This window comes from Panulirus ornatus, chromosome 11, assembly GCF_036320965.1.
Source record: "Panulirus ornatus isolate Po-2019 chromosome 11, ASM3632096v1, whole genome shotgun sequence".
NCBI lineage: Eukaryota > Metazoa > Arthropoda > Malacostraca > Decapoda > Palinuridae > Panulirus > Panulirus ornatus.
In genome coordinates, this window is record NC_092234.1 from 3815218 (window position 1) to 3838033 (window position 22816).

The 22816-nt window shown below is 39.9% G+C and overlaps 2 protein-coding genes across 7 annotated transcripts in view; both read left to right on the forward strand.

Moving 5' to 3' along the window:
- Positions 1 to 7402, forward strand: part of LOC139751216 (uncharacterized) — a 60834-nt gene extending 53432 nt beyond the window's left edge. For all 5 annotated transcript variants that reach the window (XM_071666410.1, XM_071666409.1, XM_071666408.1 and 2 more), the window contains one exon: positions 2577 to 7402. In XM_071666410.1, coding sequence (XP_071522511.1) covers positions 2577 to 2635 — 59 coding nt within the window. In that variant the 3' untranslated portion in view covers positions 2636 to 7402. The remainder of the gene's footprint in view (positions 1 to 2576) is intronic.
- A 5799-nt stretch (positions 7403 to 13201) lies between these two features.
- The window catches only part of LOC139751220 (polyprenol dehydrogenase), a 30809-nt gene continuing 21194 nt past the window's right edge, over positions 13202 to 22816 (forward strand). For both annotated transcript variants that reach the window (XM_071666415.1, XM_071666417.1), the window contains exons 1-4: positions 13202 to 13338; positions 15648 to 15768; positions 20550 to 20657; positions 21105 to 21278. In XM_071666415.1, coding sequence (XP_071522516.1) covers positions 15651 to 15768; positions 20550 to 20657; positions 21105 to 21278 — 400 coding nt within the window. In that variant the 5' untranslated portion in view covers positions 13202 to 13338; positions 15648 to 15650. The remainder of the gene's footprint in view (positions 13339 to 15647; positions 15769 to 20549; positions 20658 to 21104; positions 21279 to 22816) is intronic.

Sequence of the window (22816 nt, forward strand, 5' to 3'; positions counted from 1 at the left end):
TCTCCATGTGCCCAAACCATTTCAAAACACCCTCTTCTGCTCTCTCAACCACGCTCTTTTTATTTCCACACATCTCTCTTACCCTTACGTTGCTTACTCGATCAAACCACCTCACACCACACATTGTCCTCAAACATCTCATTTCCAGCACATCCATCCTCCTGCGCACAACTCTATCCATAGCCCACGCCTCGCAACCATACAACATTGTTGGAACTACTATTCCTTCAAACATACCCATTTTTGCTTTCCGGGATAATGTTCTCGACTTCCACACATTTTATATATATATATATATATATATATATATATATATATATATATATATATATATATATATATATATCCTGGGGATAGGGGAGAAAGAATACTTCCCACGTATTCCCTGCGTGTCGTAGAAGGCAACTAAAAGGGGAGGGAGCGGGGGGCTGGAAATCCTCCCCTCTCAATTTTTTTTAATTTTCCAAAAGAAGGAACAGAGAAGGGGGCCAGATGAGGATATTCCCTCAGTGGCCCAGTTCTCTGTTCTTAACGCTACCTCGCTAACGCGGGAAATGGCGAATAGTTTGAAAAAAAAAAAAAAAAAATATATATATATATATATATATATATATATATATATATAGAGTACACACTGCTGTTGTAAGGCCATGGCACCTGCAGATTGTGCCCAATTTTCATGAGTTTTGCTTAACACTGATACTATTTTGGCACTTCACAGTTTTGGTCCCAAAAGAGAGAGGTACATCACTTATGACTCGGTGCATGATATGCAGTACCATTTTTTCGGTGTAATCAAATGGAATTCTTGAAAAACTGATTTGTTTTTTTAAATGTTGAATACCCAGATTGGCCCTCTCTGTCAGCCTATACTCACTTCCACGCCTCTCTCTCTGACACTGTCATTTTTCACACGATCAAACTTACCTCACACTGCATGTCATCTTCATGCATTCCATTTTCTGCAAACCCATGCTCTTCCTATCCTTTGCTTTCAAAGTCCAAGATGCATCCATACAACACTTTTAGGTCTGCTAGACCTTCAAACATACCCATTTTTGCCCATATGTACACATACCTATCCTTAAATACAATGGATCTTTGTTCCCTTTTACACCTTTTGACTCAATTCAGCCCCAATAGTTCCATTTCCTGCCACATCCTATCATGGATACATAAAGCACTCCACTTCCTCTAGTCCCTCCCCATTTGAAGGTACACTGCAATGGTCCTGATTTACCCATTTGCTGTGCCTCATTATATTACTTTATTCCACTTTTTACTGTCTACATCCTTCTGTTACTTAAACTTCAAAACTCTGTAACCAACTTTTATAGTGTCTTTCAGGAGTCTGTCATCAGAACTGTCATCAACAAACAGCTACTGCTTTAACTCATATGCTCCCTATCCCCCACCCAAGCATATTGCAAATCCACTTTTAGATCTAAGTCCCTCACATGGACTCTCTCACAACCATAACAGTCCTATTAAACAGCCATTGCAACATCACACTTTCATGACATAGACCCATACTGGAAACCACACAACTTTCTATCCTCCTACTTGCACATATACCCTACTGTCATATTTAACACTTCTCATTGCATTTAGCTTCTTCCCATATAACCTTATATCTGTAGCACCTTTTGTAGGTCGAATCTGTCAATCTTGTTTTAGGCCTTCTTCAGATTCTGTAATACAACATAAGGTTTTCTCTTTCTCCAAGTATTTTTAAAGCATTCCTCACTGCAAAAACCTTATCCACACATCGTTTACCTCTTGAAACCTTATTGCTCCTTCCATAGTCACCTGTTCTGTGCATAACACCATCTCAGTCAACAGTCCCATACACCTTACCATGTATATTCAGCAGACTTACACCTTTATGATAATGGTTTTCATTTTTGTTCTTGCCTTTATACCAGGGCATTATACAAACACTGTGCTAGTCCTTAGATGGCTCACCTTGGGGAATACACATCATAAGCAGCCTATCTGCATTCTCATCCACTACCAGCACTTTACCATCTATCATTTTTCATAAGGCTTCCACTACCTCCTTTCTTTGTACCAGCCTATTTGCCATGACATTTTCTGCCTCTCGCCTCATTCCATGCACAGCTTATTTACCTTCTCATCTTTAATCATCTTATTCTATGAAGTTCATTGATACTGATTCCCATGTCTCATTTGTCTTCATTTTCAACTCTCATACCTTTCTTTTGACCTCCTGCTGTTTTCTGATGTACTCCTCTTAATAGTACACAATCCTCTGCAGATATTGACCATACACTTCTTTTGTCTCTGTAAAATAATATGTTGATATTGTATTACACCGTCTTTCCCCACATGTCACACTAAATTTTTTGTCCACTAATCTGTAATACTGGATACTTTTTTCAGTCACTCTTTCTTTTGTTACTGATTTTTGCACAACATAGTCATCATGATAGTAAATGCATGTTCATGTATAGGTGCCACATTGCACTCTGATCACTTGCAGTTTATGAATTACTTGTATATCTTTCTGTAATCTGACTGTAATATACCTACAGAATTTCATTTTGGATTTACAGCTACACCCCCAAGATCAACCAGCAAGACATCCATAGCAGGCAGAAGACCATGGCGGTGATGGTGGCGGATGGGAGGCCCTGTTGGATGGCAGCTTGGTCAGTGGCAGCTTCGAGTCAAAACCCTGTACAATGTATCACGTGGCAAAGCTTCACGCATTATAGACCATCACAAAACAAATCTTCATCTTTATAAGCTATACATGCCACGTGGCAAAGCATTGCATGTGAAAGACTTGTAAAAGCTAAAGTTCTGTTGGGCCTCTTTGTAATGCTTATCTTGGTTGAGCTTAATGATGAATGGAGTCCCACAGGATAAGTATGAGACTTAGCCTATGTGTGGAAAAACACTATATTTACCCGTTTATAATGCATATCATGATGAAAATGTTCATATATATGAAAGATTTATTAATCTTCCTACCATGGTTACTTTATAGCTTGATTGATGCAAAATCACACATCATTCTGTACAATTTGAAATACTTAGTTGAATAATTCCTCTATAGTGAATTTGTACAGCAAGAATATTTCTTCAACATGTGCATAAAGCATCATGTGAAAATCCAGTCTAAAAATGAGAGCCAGAGGATCATCTCTAATGTAGACCTTTCAGTCATGTCCTACCACAAATGTCAAAGCTACACTTATTGTTAAGAGTATTACTTTTTGTACAAGTAAGTGAACTCTTTATCACTCTACAACCTCTTCTGTTCTTCATGATTTTAACTCATAAAAACAGATTATGTAGTTAGGGTGACATGGAAATTGATGAGATATTGTATTAGTATATTATCTTTCTTTTTCATGGTTAATGTTATATTTCACAGGACATTGTTTTGAATGGAATAATTAAATTGTTATACTCCTTTTTGTGAATTAACGTTGCCTGCACTCATGATATGTTAAAATATTCTTAGAAAGGTGTCAAGAACTTATGATAAATTTAAGGCAAAAGCAAAAGGATGGCACACTTTTTCTTCAGTTAAAGCAGATTTACCTACATTACATAATTTTTTACAAGAAAGCAAAGAAACATGCTCCTCTAATACCTGTTGTAAACCATATGTTACTTTTTATAAGAGCAAGAAAGTTTTCAGTGGTGTAGTACTGAACACTTATATTGCAGCCTTGCTATGTATTTGGGATGTAGTATATACTATTGTTTTTTATCATACATAATCACTGTTTCCAGCATCAGCGAGGTAGCACCAGGAAACATGAAGAATGGCCCATCCACTTATATACACTTATATACACAAAAACGCCCATATATGCACATACACAATACATATACATATCAACATATATAAACATACACATACACAGACATATACATATATACTCATGTACATATTCATTCTTGCTTGCCTTCACCCATTTCTGTCACTACCCCACTCCTCAGGGAACAGCATTGCTACCCCCTGCTTCAGTGAGGCAGCACTAGGAAAACTGACAACAAAAGGCCACATGCGTTCACACTCAGTCTCTAGCTGTCATGTGTAATGCATCAAAACCACAGCTCCCTACCCACATATAGGCCCCACAGACCTTTCCATGGTTTACCCCAGATGCTTCACATGCCCTGGTTCAGTCCATTAACAGCATGTTGACCCCAGTATACCACATTGTTTCAATTCACTCTGTTCCTTGCACACCTCTCACCCTCCTGTATATTCAGGCCCTGATCACTCAAAATCTTTTTCACTCCATCCTTCCACCTCCAATTTGGTCTTTCACTTCTTGTTCCCTCCACCTCTGACACATATATCCTCTTTGTCAATCTTTGTCATACTTTTTATTTCCACACATCTTTCTAACCCTTTCATTATTTACTTGATCAAAACACCTCACACTACATATTGTCCTCAAACATTTTCATTTCCAACACCTCCACCCTCCTCTGTACAACCCTATCTATGACCCATGCCTTGCAACCATATAGCATTGTTGGAACTGCTATTCTTTCACACATACCCATTTTTGCTCCGAAATAACATTCTCTCCTTCCACATATTCTTCATTGCTCCCACAACCTTTGCCTCCTCCCCCACCCTGTGACTCGCTTCCACTCCCATCTGCTGCTAAGTCCACTCCCAGATATCTAAAACACTTAACTTCCTCCAATTTTTCTCCATTCCAACTTGCATCCCAATTAACTTGTCCCACAACCCTGACTGAACCTAATGATCTTGCTGTTATTCACATTTACTGTGTGTCTGTTTTACCAAACACCACCTACTCAAGGTTACACCGTAAGTGAAAAGTCACCTTTGGTGAGGCTTTATCATTAGGAGTAGTGTCTTGTCAAACAACTTCTCATTCCAGAGAAGTCTACATTCCCGTGCTGCTAGAAGTAGCACAGCCTTGGGCTGTAGGAGCCTTTGAAATAGTCCAAAGTAACACCAGGACTCTCATAGAAATGGGTGCTTCCTAGCTACGTCTCTTCATTGTATATCAACTGACTGTTATATTTCTTTCTTGTATCTCCCCTGATGATGTGATTATTGCATGAAAGTGCACTTAGGAATTTATCGTGTTTCATTCCCCCATGGACTCACTACACATGACAGCCAGTGACTGTGAACAAATGTGGCCTTTTTCGTCTTTTCTTGGCACTACCTTGCTTTTGGGGGAATGCTATTTCATGTGTGGCAGGGTGGTGATGGGAATGGATGAAGGCAGCAAGTATGAATATGTATACATGTATATATGTCTGTGTATGTGTATGTTGAAATGTATATGTATGTATGTATATGTGTGTGTGTGGATGTTTATGTATATACATGTGTATGTGGGTGGGTTGGGCCATTCCTTGTCTGTTTTCTTGCACTACCTCGCTGATGCGGGAGACGGCAATTAAGTATAATAACTATATATATATATATATATATATATATATATTTTTTGCTTTGTCACTGTCTCCAGCGTTTGCGAGGTAGCGCAAGGAAACAGACGAAAGAAATGGCCCAACCCACTCCCATACACATGTATATACATACGTCCACACACGCAAATATACATACCTACACAGCCATCCATGGTTTACCCCAGACGCTTCACATGCCCTGATTCAATCCACTGACAGCACATCAACCCCGGTATACCACATCGATCCAATTCACTCTATTCCTTGCCCTCCTTTCACCCTCCTGTATGTTCAGGCCCCGATCACACAAAATCTTTTTCACTCCATCTTTCCACCTCCAATTTGGTCTCCCACTTCTCCTCGTTCCCTCCACCTCCAACACATATATCCTCTTGGTCAATCTTTCCTCACTCATTCTCTCCATGTGCCCAAACCATTTAAAAAACCCTCTTCTGCTCTCTCAACCATGCTCTTTTTATTTCCACACATCTCTCTTACCCTTACGTCACTTACTCGATCAAACCACCTCACACCACACATTGTCCTCAAACATCTCATTTCCAGCACATATATATATTTTTTTTTTTTTTTTATACTTTGTCGCTGTCTCCCGCGTTTGCGAGGTAGCGCAAGGAAACAGACGAAAGAAATGGCCCAACCCCCCCCATACACATGTATATACATACGTCCACACACGCAAATATACATACCTACACAGCTTTCCATGGTTTACCCCAGACGCTTCACATGCCCTGCTTCAATCCACTGACAGCACGTCAACCCCGGTATACCACATCGCTCCAATTCACTCTATTCCTTGCCCTCCTTTCACCCTCCTGCATGTTCAGGCCCCGATCACACAAAATCTTTTTCACTCCATCTTTCCACCTCCAATTTGGTCTCCCTCTTCTCCTTGTTCCCTCCACCTCCGACACATATATCCTCTTGGTCAATCTTTACTCACTCATCCTCTCCATGTGCCCAAACCACTTCAAAACACCCTCTTCTGCTCTCTCAACCACGCTCTTTTTATTTCCACACATCTCTCTTACCCTTACGTTACTCACTCGATCAAACCACCTCACACCACACATTGTCCTCAAACATCTCATTTCCAGCACATCCATCCTCCTGCGCACAACTCTATCCATAGCCCACGCCTCGCAACCATACAACATTGTTGGAACCACTATTCCTTCAAACATACCCATTTTTGCTTTCCAAGATAATGTTCTCGACTTCCACACATTCTTCAAGGCCCCCTGGATTTTCGCCCCCTCCCCCACCCTATGATCCACTTCCGCTTCCATGGTTCCATCCGCTGCCAGATCCACTCCCAGATATCTAAAACACTTCACTTCCTCCAGTTTTTCTCCATTCAAACTCACCTCCCAATTGACTTGACCCTCAACCCTACTGTACCTAATAACCTTGCTCTTATTCACATTTACTCTTAACTTTCTTCTTCCACACACTTTTCCAAACTCAGTCACCAGCTTCTGCAGTTTCTCACATGAATCAGCCACCAGCGCTGTATCATCAGCGAACAACGACTGACTCACTTCCCAAGCTCTCTCATCCCCAACAGACTTCATACTTGCCCCTCTTTCCAAAACTCTTGCATTTACCTCCCTAACAACCCCATCCATAAACAAATTAAACAACCATGGAGACATCACACACCCCTGCCGCAAACCTACATTCACTGAGAACCAATCACTTTCCTCTCTTCCTACACGCACACATGCCTTACATCCTCGATAAAAACTTTTCACTGCTTCTAACAACTTTCCTCCCACACCATATATTCTTAATACCTTCCACACAGCATCTCTATCAACTCTATCATATGCCTTCTCCAGATCCATAAATGCTACATACAAATCCATTTGCTTTTCTAAGTATTTCTCACATACATTCTTCAAAGCAAACACCTGATCCACACATCCTCTACCACTTCTGAAACCACACTGCTCTTCCCCAATCTGATGCTCTGTACATGCCTTCACCCTCTCAATCAATACCCTCCCATATAATTTACCAGGAATACTCAACAAACTTATACCTCTGTAATTTGAGCACTCACTCTTATCCCCTTTGCCTTTGTACAATGGCACTATGCACGCATTCCGCCAATCCTCAGGCACCTCACCATGAGTCATACATACATTAAATAACCTTACCAACCAGTCAACAATACAGTCACCCCCTTTTTTAATAAATTCCACTGCAATACCATCCAAACCTGCTGCCTTGCCGGCTTTCATCTTCCGCAAAGCTTTCACTACCTCTTCTCTGTTTACCAAATCATATATATATATATATATATATATATATATATATATATATATATATATATATATATATATATATATATATATATATATTTTTTTTTTTTTATTATACTTTGTCGCTGTCTCCCTCGTTTGCGAGGTAGCGCAAGGAAACAGACGAAAGAAATGGCCCAACCTACCCCCATACACATGTATATACATACGTCCACACACGCAAATATACATACCTACACAGCTTTCCATGGTTTACCCCAGACGCTTCACATGCCTTGATTCAATCCACTGACAGCACGTCAACCCCGGTATACCACATCGCTCCAATTCACTCTATTCCTTGCCCTCCTTTCACCCTCCTGCATGTTCAGGCCCCGATCACACAAAATCTTTTTCACTCCATCTTTCCACCTCCCATTTGGTCTCCCTCTTCTCCTCGTTCCCTCCACCTCCGACACATATATCCTCTTGGTCAATCTTTCCTCACTCATTCTCTCCATGTGCCCAAACCATTTCAAAACACCCTCTTCTGCTCTCTCAACCACGCTCTTTTTATTTCCACACATCTCTCTTACCCTTACGTTACTTACTCGATCAAACCACCTCACACCACACATTGTCCTCAAACATCTCATTTCCAGCACATCCATCCTCCTGCGCACAACTCTATCCATAGCCCACGCCTCGCAACCATACAACATTGTTGGAACCACTATTCCTTCAAACATACCCATTTTTGCTTTCCGAGATAATGTTCTCGACTTCCACACATTCTTCAAGGCTCCCAGAATTTTCGCCCCCTCCCCCACCCTATGATCTACTTCCGCTTCCATGGTTCCATCCGCTGCCAGATCCACTCCCAGATATCTAAAACACTTCACTTCCTCCAGTTTTTCTCCATTCAAACTCACCTCCCAATTGACTGGACCCTCAACCCTACTGTACCTAATAACCTTGCTCTTATTCACATTTACTCTTAACTTTCTTCTTTCACACACTTTACCAAACTCAGTCACCAGCTTCTGCAGTTTCTCACATGAATCAGCCACCAGCGCTGTATCATCAGCGAACAACAACTGACTCACTTCCCAAGCTCTCTCATCCCCAACAGACTTCACACTTGCCCCTCTTTCCAAAACTCTTGCATTCACCTCCCTAACAACCCCATCCATAAACAAATGTATATATATGTATTTATATGAGTGGATGGGCCATTCTTCATGTTTCCAGGTGCTACCTTGCTGACATGGGAAACTGATTATGTATAATAAACAAATATATATATCTTGATTCCTGCCTTGCATTATTGCATGTTTACATATTTTGTCCTCAAACATCTCATTTCCAGCACATCCATCCTCCTGCGCACAACTCTATCCATAGCCCACGCCTCGCAACCATACAACATTGTTGGAACCACTATTCCTTCAAACATACCCATTTTTGCTTTCCGAGATAATGTTCTCGACTTCCACACATTCTTCAAGGCCCCCTGGATTTTCGCCCCCTCCCCCACCCTATGATCTACTTCCGCTTCCATGGTTCCATCCGCTGCCAGATCCACTCCCAGATATCTAAAACACTTCACTTCCTCCAGTTTTTCTCCATTCAAACTCACCTCCCAATTGACTGGACCCTCAACCCTACTGTACCTAATAACCTTGCTCTTATTCACATTTACTCTTAACTTTCTTCTTTCACACACTTTACCAAACTCAGTCACCAGCTTCTGCAGTTTCTCACATGAATCAGCCACCAGCGCTGTATCATCAGCGAACAACAACTGACTCACTTCCCAAGCTCTCTCATCCCCAACAGACTTCATACTTGCCCCTCTTTCCAAAACTCTTGCATTTACCTCCCTAACAACCCCATCCATAAACAAATTAAACAACCATGGAGACATCACACACCCCTGCCGCAAACCTACATTCACTGAGAACCAATCACTTTCCTCTCTTCCTACACGCACACATGCCTTACATCCTCGATAAAAACTTTTCACTGCTTCTAACAACTTTCCTCCCACACCATATATTCTTAATACCTTCCACACAGCATCTCTATCACTCTATCATAAGCCCACGCCTCGCAACCATACAACATTGTTGGAACCACTATTCCTTCAAACATACCCATTTTTGCTTTCCGAGATAATGTTCTCGACTTCCACACATTCTTCAAGGCTCCCAGAATTTTCGCCCCCTCCCCCACCCTATGATCTACTTCCGCTTCCATGGTTCCATCCGCTGCCAGATCCACTCCCAGATATCTAAAACACTTCACTTCCTCCAGTTTTTCTCCATTCAAACTCACCTCCCAATTGACTTGACCCTCAACCCTACTGTACCTAATAACCTTGCTCTTATTCACATTTACTCTTAACTTTCTTCTTTCACACACTTTACCAAACTCAGTCACCAGCTTCTGCAGTTTCTCACATGAATCAGCCACCAGCGCTGTATCATCAGCGAACAACAACTGACTCACTTCCCAAGCTCTCTCATCCCCAACAGACTTCATACTTGCCCCTCTTTCCAAAACTCTTGCATTTACCTCCCTAACAACCCCATCCATAAACAAATGTATATATATGTATTTATATGAGTGGATGGGCCATTCTTCATGTTTCCAGGTGCTACCTTGCTGACATGGGAAACTGATTATGTATAATAAACAAATATATATATCTTGATTCCTGCCTTGCATTATTGCATGTTTACATATTTTGTCCTCAAACATCTCATTTCCAGCACATCCATCCTCCTGCGCACAACTCTATCCATAGCCCACGCCTCGCAACCATACAACATTGTTGGAACCACTATTCCTTCAAACATACCCATTTTTGCTTTCCGAGATAATGTTCTCGACTTCCACACATTCTTCAAGGCTCCCAGAATTTTCGCCCCCTCCCCCACCCTATGATCTACTTCCGCTTCCATGGTTCCATCCGCTGCCAGATCCACTCCCAGATATCTAAAACACTTCACTTCCTCCAGTTTTTCTCCATTCAAACTCACCTCCCAATTGACTTGACCCTCAACCCTACTGTACCTAATAACCTTGCTCTTATTCACATTTACTCTTAACTTTCTTCTTCCACACACTTTTCCAAACTCAGTCACCAGCTTCTGCAGTTTCTCACATGAATCAGCCACCAGCGCTGTATCATCAGCGAACAACAACTGACTCACTTCCCAAGCTCTCTCATCCCCAACAGACTTCATACTTGCCCCTCTTTCCAAAACTCTTGCATTTACCTCCCTAACAACCCCATCCATAAACAAATTAAACAACCATGGAGACATCACACACCCCTGCCGCAAACCTACATTCACTGAGAACCAATCACTTTCCTCTCTTCCTACACGCACACATGCCTTACATCCTCGATAAAAACTTTTCACTGCTTCTAACAACTTTCCTCCCACACCATATATTCTTAATACCTTCCACACAGCATCTCTATCACTCTATCATAAGCCCACGCCTCGCAACCATACAACATTGTTGGAACCACTATTCCTTCAAACATACCCATTTTTGCTTTCCGAGATAATGTTCTCGACTTCCACACATTCTTCAAGGCTCCCAGAATTTTCGCCCCCTCCCCCACCCTATGATCTACTTCCGCTTCCATGGTTCCATCCGCTGCCAGATCCACTCCCAGATATCTAAAACACTTCACTTCCTCCAGTTTTTCTCCATTCAAACTCACCTCCCAATTGACTTGACCCTCAACCCTACTGTACCTAATAACCTTGCTCTTATTCACATTTACTCTTAACTTTCTTCTTCCACACACTTTTCCAAACTCAGTCACCAGCTTCTGCAGTTTCTCACATGAATCAGCCACCAGCGCTGTATCATCAGCGAACAACAACTGACTCACTTCCCAAGCTCTCTCATCCCCAACAGACTTCACACTTGCCCCTCTTTCCAAAACTCTTGCATTTACCTCCCTAACAACCCCATCCATAAACAAATTAAACAACCATGGAGACATCACACACCCCTGCCGCAAACCTACATTCACTGAGAACCAATCACTTTCCTCTCTTCCTACACGCACACATGCCTTACATCCTCGATAAAAACTTTTCACTGCTTCTAACAACTTTCCTCCCACACCATATATTCTTAATACCTTCCACACAGCATCTCTATCACTCTATCATAAGCCCACGCCTCGCAACCATACAACATTGTTGGAACCACTATTCCTTCAAACATACCCATTTTTGCTTTCCGAGATAATGTTCTCGACTTCCACACATTCTTCAAGGCTCCCAGAATTTTCGCCCCCTCCCCCACCCTATGATCTACTTCCGCTTCCATGGTTCCATCCGCTGCCAGATCCACTCCCAGATATCTAAAACACTTCACTTCCTCCAGTTTTTCTCCATTCAAACTCACCTCCCAATTGACTTGACCCTCAACCCTACTGTACCTAATAACCTTGCTCTTATTCACATTTACTCTTAACTTTCTTCTTTCACACACTTTACCAAACTCAGTCACCAGCTTCTGCAGTTTCTCACATGAATCAGCCACCAGCGCTGTATCATCATTTTATTGTACTTTGTCGCTGTCTCCCGCGTTAGCGAAGTAGCGCAAGGAAACAGACGAAAGAATGGCCCAACCCACCCACATACACGTTCACACGGACATATACGTACCTATACATCTCTACGTATACATATATATACACACACAGACATATACATATATACACATGTACACAATTCATAGTCTGCCTTTATTCATTCCCATCGCCACCCTACCCCCGCATATGGCAAGGCAAAAACTTACCATGCTTTTAGATATATTTCTTATATTTTTTTTGTTCAGACCTTTTTACATTTGCTATTCATTATAATGAATAAGGATAAAAGTTTTGAAAAACTCAGGTAAACCTTTGAGGTAAAAACATCTTAATTACTTGCTAACCTAATTGCAACCTGTCACTTTCGTATGTTGCATTTTAGAAGCGTATAAATAAAGGTAATATGCTTATCAGACCCTTCTATTTATTTTTGGAAACGTTTTTGGCTTAAGGAGAAAAAATATTCACCTGACAACGTATTACACTGATTTGTTCCTTCTCAGTAGACAATAGCAACTGTATCTAGGTGTTTTTATTATTAAATTGATCAATAACTTGCGACCCAGTTATACAGAAAAGGTAAAGTATATCTTTAAGGTGCAAGCAAATGTGATCCAGCTCACGTTTTACAGAAGGCAAAAGTGTCTTTTAAGAAATTGATCTTATACATTCCACTATTTTGACACGTTACAGTATGATTATTTGTAACAAAAAGAAATGAATCAATACAAGTGCCAAGGAAGTGTAAATGAATGCACATAGTTTGTTATTGCAAATCAAACATATAGTTAGAAAATAAATAACGAAGTTACGGGAAGAATTCAACTTAACGGCTGCGGTTCGCTACCAATTTGTTGGAAATTGAGAGTTGAGGTGAACGTTCGCTGGAAGTGGTTGCTAACGTCAAAATATGAACAGCGTCAAAGGGGACGAAGCCCAGGTGAATGACATCTTCACAATCATCTGCCACCACACCGGCAGTGTTAAAATAAGTATATTGTAAGTAGCTATAGATGGGACTTATTTTTAGGGATCTGCTCGTGTTACGTGAAGTTTGGACGTGGAACATTGTATTATTATTACTTCCAGTGTGTAGCTTTAGTCATCTTTCGTTAGGGACACAGCAGTGTGAAATTTCCATTGGTTAAAAATAACCAAAATTACTTTATGTTACCCTTTAGGTCAAGGGTACAGCACAGGAATGATACAGGGGAACGCACTAATTTAAGGACATTACAGAAATTATTTAGAAATAACGAAATGCACATGAGTGCCCTTCATAATTATACTTACTCCGGTTAATTCGACTGGCGTTGCAGTATTTAGAATGATAATGTGGTTCATGAACGTAAAAGTACTAAAGCTTTTATAGGAGTTACCAGAACTTGCAGAGGCAAAATTACCGGTTCGTATATCAATCAGTCTGCACTGGAAACAAAGTTTAGAATCGTTCAAAAAAACATCAAAAACCATCGGAAAAACGCCAACCAAACTGAACTTTAATAACACGTTTACAGATACATTGACTAACTGTAGCAGCCAGGATTGACACACACACACATATATGTATATATTCTCGAAGTGATATTTGCCTGTACTTGGTGACAGTTCTTTAGTCCCAGTGAGCCGACACTAGGGCTCCTGCCACTGTTGCCTCATATATAAGACGTGTGTATAATTGCACTGTAACATTTGTAGTATTCTTATTTATCAATTTACCGATACTGATCTGGGCCCATCGTAATTAGTATTATAGATATTGTTGAATGATGACAAGACAATCAACAATAGTATTTGTACAATTCATATAGCTGCAAATCATACGTAAAAATTTTTTTTTTTCATTTAATCTATGAATATCTGAAGTGACTGACATGTAAACCCGGAAATCTCAGCCCACCCCTTTTATGATGATTGATAGCTTTTGAACATAAAATCATCTTGGTCAGTGTTGGTCTTGACCAACCCTTATTATTAATATGATTACATCAAGTGATAATGAGACAACAGCTGATAGATTTCCCGATGATTTATCATCATAGATAAATAAAGAATACTTGTTCATTGTTTCCCCATGTTAGTGAGGTTGCACCAGGAACAGATGAAGAAAAGGTCTCCTTTGCTCGTATCCATTCTTTAGCTGTCATATTTAGTGCACATACACACACACATGCTCACATAAATATACGTACATATATAGGCAACTCTGAACTCAAAGGAAAAGGAGTACAGTCTCACTGAGTAACATCTTGCTCAAAAGTTTTTGTTTTTCCCTGCTTCTCTGTGAAGTGCAGCCTCAAAGCTGTAGAAGCCCCATAGAAGGGGTCGTGGGGTTGGATAATAATATCTAGAGGTATATTACTGGACCCCAGATGATATTTACACCATGAATAAGAAGTCACTTTTAGCAAGTTTGTATCATTGTTAGTGGATGGAAAGGAGTAGTCTCATCAAGGACCGTTTTGAAGACTAGTAAATTCATGTAATACCACAATAAAAGTTATAAACAAACTATATTTATATCTAAAGAAGCAGTGGGAACATTTGGACCAAGGAACTTTGTATACAAGGCAACAATAGCAAGTGTAGGAGTCACAAAAATCACTTCTGATGAGCATAAAGATCAATTCTGACATTAAGTGCAGCACAAGTATTGGAGAGCTCTTACCTAGTGGCATCTTGAAGTGTAAGGAAACTATTAGCTATCAGCCTTATATAACCTCCAACCAGGGCCTCTGTTTCCCAGTGTAACCCAGAGGGAAACTATTGTATTCAGTGTTTTAGAACTGCACAGAGCAATTTTATGTTTGAAATGAAGTGTTTGATGGGAGAATTATTCTAATTTTATTTTTCTGTAATATATGTAAGGCTTCATAAATGTAGGGGTAATAAAGTTAAACATTACTGAAACATATTTAGAATCAACATAACCTATGAAAGCCTTACCTAACTTCCCCCAACAGGTGATTACCTATTATTCAGTAATTCCGGTGACCACCAAATTAAATGGTTAAACTAAATTGTTGCCTTCAGAACTTCAACCTGAACTATTGTAAGAATACCGCCATTACTGTTTGTAATAGATTATCAGGTAAAGTACCAGATCAGGGACACCACAGAAATACTCATGCTTTTAATAGTACAGTATAATGGGAGAAGCCTTATTTAAGAGGGTTATATCTTGCCACTTAATTCTTTTCAAATCAACTTGGTATAATGATGCAGTTCTTTTGAAATAAAACTGGAATAATAATGCACATTCCTTTTGAAATCAACTTGGTGTAGTAACACAGACTTTCTCCTTACAGACCATGTCAACACAGCAAATAGGCAAGTGTTTGTGGATATTATGGAACTATGTGCAACTCTATGCACTAGGGGCATGGTACTTATTGAAGGAGCTTTGTATACCACACAAGAAGCCCACAGGTATGTTTACTATAAATAATTACATAATGTTATTGTTTATGAGGTTCATTGGTAAAGGGTTTGAATGAGACCAAACCTAACTAGTTTTTTCAGTCTTTCAGGCCATTTTTGCTTAAAGTTTAACTGTATGTGTACCTGAATGTATCCATTACCTTGGAAAATGCAGTCTTGATTAGTATTTCCAAATTATACTGTCTTGTAATGTCTGTTTTGTCTTTGTATGTAAAGTTTTGTCTCCCCATAGTTGTAATGTGCTTCACAAATAGATTTTTAATTTTTCTTCTTTTCACATGAGTTAGCCATACCTTCTTTCTTTAGTTCTCTTTGTTGGTACCTATTCAGAATTTTTATATTTTTGTTGCTCTCCAGTGTCCTCATCTCATTTGCCTGCTGCTGCTTATAGTGTTATTCTTCATTACTGTATATTAGTGTGGTTTTATACGTAGTGTTCCATGCCACATATTGCTTTTTAAATCCTAAGCATATTCTTTAGCTCTTTTGGATGTGGGTTTATTTGGATATCCCTGACCCTCTGGTGAAGATTAAGGTTGAATATCTTTAGAAGAGTGGGAGGTGGGTTGATTAGAAAGGGTAGTGAGTGGTGGGATGAAGAAGTAAGAGTATTAGTGAAAGAGAAGAGAGAGGCATTTGGACGATTTTTGCAGGGAAAAAATGCAATTGAGTGGGAGACGTATAAAAGAAAGAGACAGGAGGTCAAGAGAAAGGTGCAAGAGGTGAAAAAAAGGGCAAATGAGAGTCGGGGTGAGAGAGTATCATTAAATTTTAGGGAGAATAAAAAGATGTTCTGGAAGGAGGTAAATAAAGTGCGTAAGACAAGGGAGCAAATGGGAACTTCAGTGAAGGGCGCAAATGGGGAGGTGATAACAAGTAGTGGTGATGTGAGAAGGAGATGGAGTGAGTATTTTGAAGGTTTGTTGAATGTGTTTGATGATAGAGTGGCAGATATAGGGTGTTTTGGTCGAGGTGGTGTGCAAAGTGCGAGGGTTAGGGAAAATGATTTGGTAAACAGAGAAGAGGTAGTAAAAGCTTTGCGGAAGATGAAAGCCGGCAAGGCAGCAGGTTTGGATGGTATTGCAGTGGAATTTATTAAAAAAGGGGGTAACTGTATTGTTGACTGGTTGGTAAGGTTATTTAATGTATGTATGACTCATGGTGAGGTGCCTGAGGATTGGCGGAATGCGTGCATAGTGCCATTGTACAAAGGCAAAGGGGATAAGAGTGAGTGCTCAAATTACAGAGGTATAAGTTTGTTGAGTATTCCTGGCAAATTATATGGGAGGGTATTGATTGAGAGGGTGAAGGCATGTACAGAGCATCAGATTGGGGAAGAGCAGTGTGGTTTCAGAAGTGGTAGAGGATGTGTGGATCAGGTGTTTGCTTTGAAGAATGTATGTGAGAAATACTTAGAAAAGCAAATGGATTTGTATGTAGCATTTATGGATCTGGAGAGGGCATATGATAGAGTTGATAGAGATGCTGTGTGGAAGGTATTAAGAATATATGGTGTGGGAGGCAAGTTGTTAGAAGCAGTGAAAAGTTTTTATCGAGGATGTAAGGCATGTGTACGTGTAGGAAGAGAGGAAAGTGATTGGTTCTCAGTGAATGTAGGTTTGCGGCAGGGGTGTGTGATGTCTCCATGGTTGTTTAATTTGTTTATGGATGGGGTTGTTAGGGAGGTGAATGCAAGAGTTTTGGAAAGAGGGGCAAGTATGAAGTCTGTTGGGGATGAGAGAACTTGGGAAGTGAGTCAGTTGTTGTTTGCTGATGATACAGCGCTGGTGGCTGATTCATGTGAGAAACTGCAGAAGCTGGTGACTGAGTTTGGTAAAGTGTGTGAAAGAAGAAAGTTAAGAGTAAATGTGAATAAGAGCAAGGTTATTAGGTACAGTAGGGTTGAGGGTCAAGTCAATTGGGAGGTGAGTTTGAATGGAGAAAAACTGGAGGAAGTGAAGTGTTTTAGATATCTGGGAGTGGATCTGGCAGCGGATGGAAACATGGAAGCGGAAGTGGATCATAGGGTGGGGGAGGGGGCGAAAATTCTGGGGGCCTTGAAGAATGTGTGGAAGTCGAGAACATTATCTCGGAAAGCAAAAATGGGTATGTTTGAAGGAATAGTGGTTCCAACAATGTTGTATGGTTGCGAGGCGTGGACTATGGATAGAGTTGTGCGCAGGAGGATGGATGTGCTGGAAATGAGATGTTTGAGGACAATGTGTGGTGTGAGGTGGTTTGATCGAGTAAGTAACGTAAGGGTAAGAGAGATGTGTGGAAATAAAAAGAGCGTGGTTGAGAGAGCAGAAGAGGGTGTTTTGAAATGGTTTGGGCACATGGAGAGAATGAGTGAGGAAAGATTGACCAAGAGGATATATGTGTCGGAGGTGGAGGGAACGAGGAGAAGAGGGAGACCAAATTGGAGGTGGAAAGATGGAGTGAAAAAGATTTTGTGTGATCGGGGCCTGAACATGCAGGAGGGTGAAAGGAGGGCAAGGAATAGAGTGAATTGGAGCGATGTGGTATACCGGGGTTGACGTGCTGTCAGTGGATTGAATCAAGGCATGTGAAGCGTCTGGGGTAAACCATGGAAAGCTGTGTAGGTATGTATATTTGCGTGTGTGGACGTATGTATATACATGTGTATGGGGGTGGGTTGGGCCATTTCTTTCGTCTGTTTCCTTGCGCTACCTCGCAAACGCGGGAGACAGCGACAAAGCAAAAAAAAAAAAAAAAAAAAAATCTTTTGAAAAAGAAAAAATTATCCCTGGGGATAGGGGAGAAAGAATACTTCCCACATATTCCCTGCGTGTCATAGAATTCGACTGAAAGGGAGGGAGCGGGGGGCTGGAAATCCTGCCCTCGTTATTTTTTTTAATTTTCCAAAAGAAGGAACAGAGAAGGGGGCCAGGTGAAGATATTCCCTCAAAGGCCCAGTCCTCTGTTCTTAACGCTACCTCGCTAGTGCGGGAAATGGCGAATAGTTTGAAAGAAAAAAGAAAAGATCTTTTGAAAATATTGTTAGAGACTTTTTCTTTCTTTAGAAGGGTAGACAACAATTAAAAAAAATCTATTTTTACCTTGTTAAGGGGACTTGGAAGGTGGCTTGTAGTAGAATGCTTAGTTCTATTTTAGTTTCTCTGTTATTACTTAGTTTACAAAGTTATTAGTTTACAAAACGTTATTTTTACATCTGTATAAAGACACTTTAACCCTCTCATTGTGGCAGTTGTAATATACACTGTACTTTTTGTGTGTGGGATGTCAAATACTTTTAAAGTAATATAGCCTCCTTGACATCTCCATATAGACTGACCACTGTACGGAAAAAAATTCTGGTGAGAATGCATTGGATGTCACAATAAGCAAATAACGGCTTCATATTTTGCCTCAAGGCATTAGTGGGTAATTCAAGAATTTTAATCACATATGACCTAGCTACAGTGAACAAAAATTAATACTGGGGTATAGATGACCCTGCTGCAGTGATTGGATTAGCTGCTCAGAGTATTTTTATACCTTAGCAACACTTTTTTGTTTTCATCTAACCAAAGAAACACAGAATATTAAAAGTTCGTACCATGCATGACCCACACTGTCATAAGAACTGTATGGCTGCTGGCTTGAATGTAACCCTCCACAGTTATGACTTTCCTGATGCGAGTTAGTCTTGATGATTATAATTTCTGTATTACTATGGGATAGTTAACTACTGATGACCTCCAGTAAACCTGCTACAACTTCCACATTAAGAAAACTGTGTAATGATTAATAGGAAATCAGAATTGTGGGAATAAAGATCCAGGAAATTTTCAGCCTTTATTGAACCTTGTGGTTAAGTTATTGAGGTGCATACAAACATGAGGAAATCTAATGGGGATCTTGGAAAATGGATGAATGCCAGTTTACTTAATCTGCAAGACCTGGGATCTGATTGATTGGCTTTTTAAGCGTGAGGGAGGATAATGTCAGATGGTACTACTCAAGGCTGGTAAGCTTGTTACTGCTTTAGGCCAGGGTAGCAGAACTGGGAGTTCCACTGTATGTTGTAGAGATGCTGTTCTTTGGTGCAAAATTAAAGCAGGGAGGTGAGTTTGCATACATAGCTGGTAAATTCTAGGAGTCAATTTTTATAGTTTCGAGGAGTGGGAAAGAATTATATTATATTGTTTTGGGTTTACTGAATAATTTGTAACTCAGAACATTGTTAAGACGTGACATAAGACCAAAATACCCTACCCTTAGCTAACCATTAAGCTCAGAAAATGTCCTTTATTGCAGAAAAGTGCTCCTTTAAAAATGACAATCTTAAATAGAAATTTTACCCTCTCATCCATTGATATCTTTCATATCTTTAAATGGTCTCCAAACTGATTGCTGGCTTCCTTGTAGATTGACATCTAAGAGGCATACCTGCTAGTGGATACAACAGTGCATGGTTTTTTGACATTCCCTCATTAGTAAACTTACGTATCAAGTTTTTGTGGACTCTTCCCATCCCAAACTACAAAATCCGTGCACCACAAAAGGGAACTCTGCTGAAATAGAATGAACACTTGGTATCACTACCAATTTTTTTTTTTTTTCACTTTTCATTCACTGAAAGACATTTTTCAGTTTTTATCTTTTTATCTCTTTGATATTTTCCCTACATCTCTGCTTCATAATATTAGAATAAAATTTTTATGCTCTGTACATATGACATTTTTGCTCTGTACCATTATTTTTGATGTTAACAGGCCAAGTCACATAAATATTTTTGTGCGCAGGCATAATGAATCAGAGTGGGCGTGTGGCTATTGTTACTGGTGGTGGGCGTGGTATTGGCTTTGAAACAGTACGACAGTTCCTAGAACTCGACATGACTGTTATCATTGGTAAGTTACTTTTATATATTTTTTTTGTGTTCTATACTCCCATTGTGATAACACTTTCATATCTCAGGAAGTCCTGCACAGACACTTTTGTTTCACATGTTCCATTTGATTACCATGGTAAAAGTTTTAAAGGAAAGTTTATCTTTTATATTCTGTCTTGAAAAACCAGAAGAGTTGCAGTGCCCTATTTTTGTGGACGAGACAGAGTTTAAGATAATAATAGAAGTAAGGTGTAGGATTAGATTTAAAAAAGGAAGGAGCAAGGAGCCAATTGAGGATTTTTCACTATAAGGCTCTGTCATCTGCTCTTGATGCTACCTTGCTCACAGGAAATGGTGAGCATGTATGAAAAAATATACATATAAAGTGTTTGCCAAATATTCCATATCAAGTTTCATAATATGAGGATGTTTGTAAGTTTGACTATATCTTTGTTATCATTTGCAGCTGGCAGAAATGTACCAGTGCTAGAGGTGGCTATATCTGAGGTACGGGCCCAGGGTGTGAAGAGAGGAATTGCCAAGTGCCTAGAGCTGAATTTGATGAGCCTCTCATCTGTTCGGAAATTTGCCAAAGATTTCTTAGCCCTCAGTTTGCCACTTCACATTCTGGTTAACAATGGTGAGCTCTGTGATAAAAATTATGTTATAGTATCTGTTTCAAAAATCATTATCATTCTTTCTATTACTTTTCTTCAGATGATCCATTTAGATCCCCTTTCCTTGTTGGCCTGCGAACATGTATGTGCACACTTTTACCATCCTCATGGCCTCATCAGCATCATTAAGTTATCACAGTTGCTTTTCTTTCTCTCCACCTCTCATTTTGATTCTTTTGTTCTTCTCATCTATAGTTTTAGCTCAGTCCCTTAGCTTCCATGTCCTCTCCATTTTAAGCACACATCACTCACTGCTTATTTTATCAGTTTCTTTCAGTAAACTGTACAGTCATTCTTTAACACCTTCATGAATTTTTAGTTTCACATCTTTAGGAGGTTACACTACAATAATCCTTAATTTCCTCTTGATTATTTTACATTGTACCATTTGATCGTGGAAGGCATGACAGTGTAAGTGAAAGGTGTGGTAGTATGATTAAGAGAGCTACACCTTGATGGATGAGCCTTTGCTTGAATTCATGTGTAGTAAAGTATATATAGGTCATTCACACTGCTTCATGTATTGTATTATATATGGGTCATTCACACTGCTTCATATATTGTATTATCAGAGACCAGCAGTATACATGTAAATATGTATACTAAGATTCTGCATGATGATTCATCTGACTTAAAAGTTTTTCCCCAATCTTTGTAAATATTATTATTATTATTATTTATATTGATATATTATACTTTGTCGCAGTCTCCCGCGATTGCGAGGTAGCGCAAAGAAACAGACGAAAGAATGGCCCAACCCACCCACATGCATATACAATACACGTTCACACTCACACCTATACATACCTATACATTTCAATGTATACATATATATACAAACACAGACATATAAATTATATTTATTTTTTTTTTTTTTATTATACTTTGTCGCTGTCTCCCGCGTTTGCGAGGTAGCGCAAGGAAACAGACGAAAGAAATGGCCCAACCCCCCCCCATACACATGTATATACATACGTCCACACACGCAAATATACATACCTACACAGCTTTCCATTCATTATTATTATTTATATTGATATATTATACTTTGTCGCAGTCTCCCGCGATTGCGAGGTAGCGCAAAGAAACAGACGAAAGAATGGCCCAACCCACCCACATGCATATACAATACACGTTCACACTCACACCTATACATACCTATCCATTTCAATGTATACATATATATACAAACACAGACATATAAATTATATTTATTTTTTTTTTTATTATACTTTGTCGCTGTCTCCCGCGTTTGCGAGGTAGCGCAAGGAAACAGACGAAAGAAATGGCCCAACCCCCCCATACACATGTATATACATACGTCCACACACGCAAATATACATACCTACAGAGCTTTCCATGGTTTACCCCAGACGCTTCACATGCCCTGCTTCAATCCACTGACAGCACGTCAACCCCGGTATACCACATCGCTCCAATTCACTCTATTCCTTGCCCTCCTTTCACCCTCATGCATGCTCAGGCCCCGATCACACAAAAT